The 9,672-nt window shown below is 29.2% G+C and overlaps 1 protein-coding gene across 1 annotated transcript in view; it reads right to left on the bottom strand.

Moving 5' to 3' along the window:
- LOC113363732 overlaps positions 1-8,712 on the bottom strand; it is a 35,741-nt gene extending 27,029 nt beyond the window's left edge. The window contains exons 1-5 of the mRNA XM_026606217.1: positions 8,609-8,712; positions 5,203-5,295; positions 4,891-5,127; positions 2,326-2,517; positions 446-682 (exon numbers count right to left, since the gene is read on the bottom strand). Of these exons, the coding sequence (XP_026462002.1) occupies positions 446-682; positions 2,326-2,517; positions 4,891-5,127; positions 5,203-5,295; positions 8,609-8,672 (823 nt within the window). The 5' untranslated portion in view covers positions 8,673-8,712. The remainder of the gene's footprint in view (positions 1-445; positions 683-2,325; positions 2,518-4,890; positions 5,128-5,202; positions 5,296-8,608) is intronic.
- Between the last annotated feature and the right edge of the window lie 960 nt (positions 8,713-9,672).

Raw genomic sequence — 9,672 nt, 5'->3', positions numbered from 1 at the left:
TTTATTAAATTTAATGCAATTTTTATTTAAAAATTGTATTATTTTCATTTATTCTAAAACTTTCCTTCCACTATCATAAAATTATTTTCATTCTTATATGTGAAAATGATGCATGAATAACGAATAATTATTTTCAAATTTATTTAATCAAGATTAACTATTAATCTTAAGTTCTACTAATTAAAATTAAAATAATTTTGTTTACTATCTATAAAATTGAACAATAAATAAATTCAGTCAAATATTGCTCTAAATTACACTAAATTTGCGGATGAATTACAGAATATTCGAGCAAAAATTTATTTTTCATATAAAATTCGAAAACCGGTTAAAACCGGTTTTTAGTAAAATTGAAATTCGAAAACCGGTTTTCTGAAATGTCGGTTTTTGTATAACCCTAGTCTTGGATAAGACAAATAAGATTATTATCTCTGACAATTATTACCTCCGTCAATATGTAAGTAGCATTTGCCCATACACTTGGTCTTCGTCTCGACTTTTTCAGGATCGTCCAGGCAATTTTCATCATTTTCATCGCAGGAAACACATTCGTGTTTTTTAGCATCACCATTGCATTCATTTTGGTCACAAGTTGGGCAACGTTCTGGTTTTTTCTCGCACATTTTTTTCAGATTTTGGTTCTTGAACAGGTTGCTGGTGCAGCCTAATTTGATGGCATCACCTGGGAAATAAATAAAAATTTGGGAAAAAGATTCACTGATTTTGTTATCTCGATGTTTCAAGTCATTCTGAATCGAATTAGACCAAATTTGGTAAAAGAAAGAGTGAGTCTGAGTGAGATGATTTTTGAGCGTTAGTAGAGTTACTTTTTTATCATTTAATTTGCTTCGAGTTTGCTCGCGAGTAGAGTCTTTATTTTATTTTGAATCAGAATCAAATTTGCTCGTCAGTAGAGTCCCTTTGTATCTTAAATCAAAATTGAATTTGCTCGTCAGTAGAATCCCTTTTTTATTTTAAATCAGGATTAAATTTGATCGTTAGTAGAGTCGCTTTTTAATTAAGTTTGCTCGTCAGTGAAGTTCAAATTTTATTATTTAGTTTGCTCGTCAGTAGAGTTCTTTTTATCTTTTGAATCAAAATTGAATTTGCTCGTCAGTAGAGTCTCTTTTTATTATTTAGTCTGCTTGTCAGTAGAGTTCCTATTTTAACCAATTTAGTTTGCAATTTAGGTTTGCTCGTCAGTAAAGTCCTTTTTTATTTTGAATCAGAAAAAAATTTGCAAGTATACTCGTCAGTAGAGTCCTTCTTTAACTATTTAGTTTCCAATTTAGGTTTGCTTGTCAGTAGAGGCTTCTTTATCTTAAATTGGAATTGAATTTGCGAATCAGTAGAGTCTTTTTATTATCTTAAATCAGTTTGCTCGTCAATAGAGTCCTTTTTCATCATTTATTTTGCAATTTGAGTTTGCTCGTCAGTAGAGTCCTATTTTATCTTAAATCAGACTTAAATTTTCTAGTCAGTAGAGTCCCTTTTTTATTATTTAGTTTAAAATATAAGTTTGCTCGTCACTAGGTTTTTTTTTATTTTCTAAATCAAAATTGAATTTGCGCGTCAGTAGAGTCCCTTTAATATTATTTAGTTTGCTTGTCAGTAGAATTCATATTTTAATCAATTTAGTTTATCTTTTGATCATTTTTATTTTTTCAATCGACATTAAGTTTGCTCGTCAGTAGAGTCCTTTTTTATCCGGAGTCAGAATTAAATTTACAAGTTTGCTCGTCAGTAGAGTCCTTTTTTAACTATTTAGTTTGCAATTCAAGTTTGCTTGTTAGTAGAGACCCTTTTTATCGTTCAGATCGACAATAAGTTTGCTAGACCGTAAGAGTCCTTTTTTATCTTAAATCAGAATTAAATTTACAAGTATGCTCATCAGTAGAGTCCAAATTTGATTAATTACTTTGCTTGACAGTAGAGTCCTTTTTATCCTGAGTCAGAATTAAATTTACAAGTTTGCTCGTCAGTAGAGTCCTTTTTTCATTTAAAACAGAAATAATTTTGGCTCGTCAGTAGAGTTCTTTTTTTACTATTTAGTATGCAATTCAAATTTGCTTATCAGTAGAGTCCCTTTTCATCTCTTAAATCCATATTAAGTTTGCTAGTCAGTAGAGCCCTTTTTTTGAACCAAAAAAGGTTGTTTATCAGTACAGTCGCTTTTTCATCATTTAGTTAAAAAAAACATTTCTAGAGTGTTGGGAATTTTACTGAACATATAGTATGATACTAGTTTTGATTTTTACAGTAAAAGTAAAATTTGACCTTTGCATAAAAAGGGAAAAATTAGGACCAAAAATAATTTACCCTTACCTTGTGCATTCAGAATACTCAAACAAGTATCTTTAGGATTGAGACAAACTTCTTTGGCATCATCTTTAGCATTGCAAACCCTGCGATTTCTTGGGAAAACATCGATATTACAAAGGTTACCTTTGCACTCCTGGCATTTTAAATCATCACAGTCATCAGTCGGTTTCATACAACCCCTTGTATTTGTTCCATCTGGGAAAAAAACAAATTATGTTATCTAAGTTATACTATAAAATTGTTTATTTGACATTTTTTCATTTAAGGGGCACAACTAGTGTAACCGCCTAAAAAAAGGTGATTTTTGGGAATTTATATTAAAAAAACTACTTTATCAATCATTTCAAAATTTTAGGAATATATTTATACATATTTTAAATATACATGGTAAAATTTTTGAAGAAAAACATTAAATATTTTTTTAGTTATCGTCGATCTCCAACGGCGCGACAAAAAAAGTCATTTTTGATGTGATTCCGGCCTTCTACGTGGATGAAATAAAAAAAAAATCTCGTGAAACTAGATAATATTGTCTGTAAAATGAACTACGATGAAAAAAATAAATCAAAAATTGACAAAATGGCGGCGTTTTTTTAAAAAAAGTCGAATTTTACCTAAAATTTTGGTCGCTTTTGGACTGCCAAAATTCGATTTTTGATCCGATCAAAAAATTGATAGTTTATTTTACGGAGAACTATATATAGAACATGTAAAAAAAAAATCGATAGTGATCGGATCATTTGTTTTTGAACAATCGCTGCAGTCCACGTTTTCGGGCGCACGGATCAACCGATTTGAATGATTAAAAAAACATTCGATTCCTATTGATAGGGAGATGTGCTGATTAGTTTTTGGCAAAGGCAGGTCCAGGCGTTACGGAGATAAGAAGCAAAGAGTGCAGAAAATATAAATCGAGTTTTTGAGATAACGGATCATCCGATTTGAATGATCCAAAAAAAACATTCAGTCGTAGGGAGGGGAAAAGTGGTTTTTAGTTTTTGGCAAAAGGCAGCCATTTCAAAGATAGAGCTAAATGTAAAAAATGGCATTTTGAGAGAACTCATTCAATTAATTGATTTAAAGAACTTTCTGCTTGTCTTAACAAAATAATTGATTTTGGGAAAAAAAATGTTCAAACTTTTTTTTTTTTAATTTTTTGTATATCGATAATAATTCAGATTTTATTTTTAATTCTGACTATAGTTCTAATATACTTTAAACAAATAATTTCAACTTTGCAATTTAGTACAATATTAATAATAATCTATTTGAAAACATTCAGTATTCCTCGAACATTTCGTTACGGTACGGGAAGTTCCAGCAATTTGCCTTAAGGCACGATGCCACCCACCCCACTAGTTCATCTTATATTTTGCTCGTCAGTAGAGTCCCTTTACAATGATTAACTTCCCGTAGGGAAAATGGATGTAGTGTGTGCGTATGTATGTATGTGCGGATACAAATTTTCGTCGACGATTTCGGGAACACCGATCAACCGATTTGAATAATTCAAAAAACGTTCGATTCGTATTGATAAGGAGACGTGCTGATTAGTTTTTCGCGAAGTCAGGTCTAGCCGTTCCAAAGATACGGGGCAAAAAGTGCCGAAAACGGTAACTCAGTTTTTAAGAGAACGGAGCGTCCGATTTGAATAATTCATAAAACATTTCACTTGTATTGACAAGATGAAGAACCAATCAAATTTTCATGAAGACAGGTCTAGCGATTTCGGAGATCTAATGAAAAAAGTAAAAAAATATGCCATTCGGCGTTAAAAATGATCATTAGACATATGCACATCAAATTACCAGATATTTTATAGAGATTTTAACAATAAGTATAAATTTTGTTTACATTTCTATGGGTTCCGTACCAATGCTTATGCGTTAGACGGCGGCGCGGCGCTTGCGCGCTTTGACATTTCGTCTCTATGCAGTTCAAGCAGTACGATGGCTTTGAAAAAAAGTTCAGAATTTCCAAAATATGTCAAAATGAAGACAATATTTTTCTTTTCGAAAAAAATTTTTTTTTCAAAAAAAATTTTTTCTTTCAAAAAAAAATTTTTTTTTCAAAAAAAAGTAATTTTTTGTCAAATTTATAGTTTCTCAAAAATCTTATTTTTTCGAAGTAATTTTTTTTTAAAAATGTCAATCGTTTTTAAAAAAATAATAATTTTTGGTACGGGAAGTTCCAGCAATTTGCCTTAAGGCACGATGCCCCAATTGCCTTAAGACAGAATTCCACTTACAGCTAGTTAAAATTTGATTGTCATTTATTTTATTATGTAGTTCAGGAACGCGTCAAAGAAGGCCACGTGCCATTTTCAAGATGTTTATATAATTTCTTTAAAATTTTGACCTAGACCACTTTCATAATTAACACTAAATGAATTCCATATAATGTTGAAATTGCAACCACTATCTAATGGTTCATTTTTGTCAATTTCGTAAAAATTACATTGAATATATTTAGTTTAAACTAATGCGGTATGAAATAACTGATAAACTCATTTTTTTAAATTTTGACTTAGACCACTTTCATAATTATGGGCACATTTATCTACTTTACCTTGCAGGACATGTGTAATGCAATCACCATTGCAAGGCCTGACAGAAGTTTTAGCCAATTGCTGAGGATCGGTGGTACATCTCTCGTCCTCCTTGGAGGTGCATGTAATGCACATTTTCATCAAATCTTTGGTATTGCAATTATTACCTGTGCAAGTTATGCACATATGTGGGTTTTTGGCACAGTAATTTCTTTGAGAATTCGTCATCTTGATTAGGCAACCATAGTTGGTTGTACCTAAAAATAGATATAAAAGTTAGTAAATGGTGGTTGAAATATGGTGGTTGTCTGTGGTTGAAATATGGTGGTTACCTGACTTTGTGTTGTAAATTACGTAACATTCGTTGATGAGTTTGCAAGTTGTGGTTTCTTTTTCGCCATCGGTTAGACAGGTGTATTGTTGTGCTGGGGAAAAAAATGCAAATTAATAATCAATCTTCTATATATATAAAAATAAGTCGGGTTTTCTTTCTTGATGAAATAACTCCAGAACGCACGAACCGATTTCGATAATTTAGTGATGCATGGCATCGTGCCCTAATGCAAATTGCTGGAACTTCACGCACCGTAATTAAAAATTCGAGTAATGACATTAGTGAAAATTATCAGAATTATGCTTAGTTAAGTCAACAAACAATTCTGGCCGCAAAGTATAATGATGTACACGCACTGAATTTCACCATTCAATCAAAAATTGCTGGCGATTTGGTGACATACCAATGATTCCGACTGGTCTTCCGTTTGACTTCAAACGATTGCAATTTCCAGTTCGCCTTTGCGTTCGCAATAACAAGTCGCAAGGCCAATCGCTTAGTGTTTGCGGGATAAATTTCAAATAGATTATTTAGAAAAGCATTGTTTTTCATATAGGCAATTTTACGCTGCCTGTTCACGAGTTGGAAAACCATCCGCTTTGTTTGTGTTGACGTCAGACCAAAAAAACAAAAAATATGGTTTACCAAAGAGCACTTCAATGAAACGGATAATTTGCGGATTCACTTTCATTTACTTAGAGAAGTACAACTAGAAAACAATTCATTTTTGTAATCGGAATAAATTCATTACTGTTGTGCAATAAAATCAAATTTTTCCTTTTCAAATACAAAACAAACAAAAAATTTCTTCATCTTTCTCACGAAACCATCTGGTGGCGAAACGGAGTTTGTCGGGTTTGCTAGTGTATATATAAAAGAGGATCGTGTTAGTTACAACACTTATAACTCACGAACGGCTGAACCGATTTAGATGAAAATTGGCAGGAAGGTAGTTTAGAGCCAGGAGAAACACATAGGACACTTTTTATCCCGTATTTAATTCAAATTCAAATTCAATTAATTATAAACTATCCATTTAGTTTATTCAATTTATGACTCATATTTTATCGATTTTAATGGGTACATTTTTTCATTTAAACATTCACAACTTTTAAAATATCTGCTGCATATAAATAGAGTATACGACAAAGTTGTAGCTAATAAAATTGTCTACAACATTTTCTAACAACCGAAGACTCTACAGCAACTCGGTATACTCAAAAAATCCAATTGAAAATGATGATTAGAATTGGCGTTGTTTTCACGAGATGTTAATAAGTAAATTTTTTCATTTAATCGTATATAACTTTTAAACTATTTGTTGTATATAAATAGTGTATTCGACAAATTTGTATCTAATAAAACTATCTACAATATTTTCTAACAACCGAAGACTCTACAGCAACTCGGTATACTCAAAAAATCCAATTGAAAATGATGATTACAATTGGCATTGTTTTCACGAGATGTTAATAAGTAAATTTTTTCATTTAATCGTGTATAACTTTTAAACTATTTGTTGGATGTAAATAGTGTATTCAAGAAATTTGTAGGTAATTAAATTATCTTCAGCATTTTCTAACAACCGAAAACTCTACAACGACTCGGTATTAGGGTTTATACAAAAACCGTCATTTCAGAAAACCGGTTTTCGAATTTTAATTTTGCTAAAAAACCGGTTTTAACCGGTTTTCGAATTTTATATAGAAAATAAATTCTTGCTCGAATATTCTGTAAGTTATCCGCAAATTTAGTGTGTAGAGTAATATTTGTTTGAATTTATTTATTGTTCAATTTTATAGATAGTAAACAAAATTATTTTAATTTTAATTAGTAAAACTAAAAAATAATAGTTTATCTTGATTAAATAACTTTGAAAATAATTATTCGTTATTCATGCATCATTTTAAGAATGAAAATATTTTTCTGATAGTGAAAGGAAAGTTTTTGAATAAATAAAAATAATACATTTTTAAATTAAAAAAAAATCATTAGATTAAAAAAAAAGAAATATTAGATACATGTTGATACATACTTGTTAATATCAATTTTAGTTTTAAAAACAATTAAGCTAAACTTTTATTTCTGTTCCGAGGAATTTTAATTAATTAATTTTAAACATTCTAATTATTTTTTGTTTAATAAAATGTGATTTCAAAAACTAAGAACGTCTATCTAATTGTTACTTAAACGTGTCCTTTGTTTACTCACAAAATTTCATGAAATAGAAAATACTCTCATACTTGCGACCAAATTATGCTTAATTGTTTTTAAAGCCCGATATATTAATTGTAAGTTTTTTGTTCTTTAATTTGTGGCTTCTAGGGTTTAAAACTCTTTTTTTTTAAGATTGAGTAGAGGAATTACTTCTTCAGAAAGAAGTCACACTGATTTAAATTAATATATACACTGGTGTAAAAATCTAAATTATTATATACAAAACCTTTTTGGGAACCATTGCATACTGATAAGATAACAAATGCTATTGAAACGATGTGATTTCAAGAATCGAAACGCTTTCATCTATCTTTTATATTTGGCTATATTTGTCATTTTCCATTTATACAGTGAAAACCGACTTTTTTCACTAAAAAACCGGTGGTCGAATTCCATAATTTTCTACAAGAAACCGGTTTTTGAAAACCGACAAACACTAATAATTATCTATATATTCCTACAATTGAAAATGATTACAATTGGCATATTTTTACCGGTACACAACTAGTCAATGGTTTCAATAGACGAGTACATTTTTTTTAGTAAATTATTCATAATTTCTAAACTATTTGTTGTATATAAATAAGTTATTCAAAAAATTTGTAGAGAATTAAATTATCTACAATATTTTCTAACAACCGAAGACTCTACAGCAACTCGGTATACTCTAAAAATCTATTAGAAATTGATGAATGTTATTAACGCGGTTCTACAGGATATCTAGTCAATGGATTTAATAGACGAGTACATTTATTTTAGTAAATTGTTTATAATTTCTAAACTATTTGTTGGATGCAAATAGTGTATTCAAGAAATTTGTAGAGAATTAAATTATCTACAATATTTTCTAACAACCAAAGACTCTACAGCAACTCCGTATACTCAAAAATTGCAAAAGAAAATGGAAAATATTATTTCTAGAAATTCGATATTTGATAAAAATATATATTGAGATTACACTAAAAAAAATTAAAAATTACATTAATAAATTTGAAATCCCCGCTCGTACACACAGGTCGACCATAGGCAACGACTATCATATTATATAATTAGTAATATTACATAATAATTAAGAAAATTATTGTACAAAACTTTATGCATTTTTTCGCAACAAAATTGCATATAGATGCATTTGACAAAAAAGCTTAAATTTATTTATTATATCATATTTCTATTTTTTTACTCACCACTAGTCGCATATCCGACAAATGCAATAATCAAAAATTGCAAACACAATTTTGTCGAGACCATTTTTTTATTTTTTGGCACTTTTTTCAAAAAAACTTGTACAAGAAATGGACAGAATTTGTTAAAGTGCTCGATTTATATAACAAGTACTATTCGTTATCGATAGATAAAGATAATTTTTATTAAATTGTAGATAATTCTGGATAATCATTGGATTTTATCTGTAATTATTATTGAATCAAGTACTCAATCAAAGTATTTTTTTAAATTGTTGTAACGAATGCAATTTACGCAGAAAAGGTAATTGATTGATAATAAAATATTAAATTTTATATATGTATATATATATATATATATATATATCATGTATATATATAATTTTTAAATTCATATTAATCCGTAAAAAGTTATGTCATTAACAAAGTTTTAAACCAATTTTGCTAATATTTAACAAAAAGCTAAAAAAGAAAATATATGTTTTCATTAAAATGTTCATAACTTTTAAACTATTTGTTCAATTTAAATTGCATATTCGATAAACTTGTAGCTAATTAAATTGTCTACAAAATTTTCTAACATCACAAGGCTCTACAACAACTCGGTATACCCAAAAAATGCAGTAGAAAATGACAAATACTCTTGGTACAATGCCACGCGCTAACTAGTCAATGATTTTTAATTGCAAGTACATTTTAGATCATAACTTCTAAACCATCTGTTGTATTTAAATAGTGTATATGACAAATTTATAGTAAATTAAATTTTCTACAATATTTTCTAACATTATAGGACTCTACAACAACTCGATATACTCAAAAAATGCAGTAGAAAATGATGATGAATACTTGGGTACAATTCCTACGATAACTAGTCAATGATTTTAATGAGTACGTACATGGTTTCATTTAATCGTTCATAATTTCTAAACTATTAGGTAGATGTAAATGATATATATGGACAAATTTGCGGTAAATTAATTGTCTACAATATTTTTTAACATCACAACACTCTACAACAACTCCGTATACTCAAAAAATGCCAGTACAATGTGATGAATACTCTT

This window comes from Ctenocephalides felis, unplaced genomic scaffold, assembly GCF_003426905.1.
Source record: "Ctenocephalides felis isolate EL2017-DRISC unplaced genomic scaffold, ASM342690v1 CF-g0.4_SCAFFOLD_00845, whole genome shotgun sequence".
In the NCBI taxonomy this organism is placed as follows: Eukaryota; Metazoa; Arthropoda; class Insecta; order Siphonaptera; family Pulicidae; genus Ctenocephalides; species Ctenocephalides felis.
This window is presented reverse-complemented; position numbering and strand designations above follow the sequence as displayed.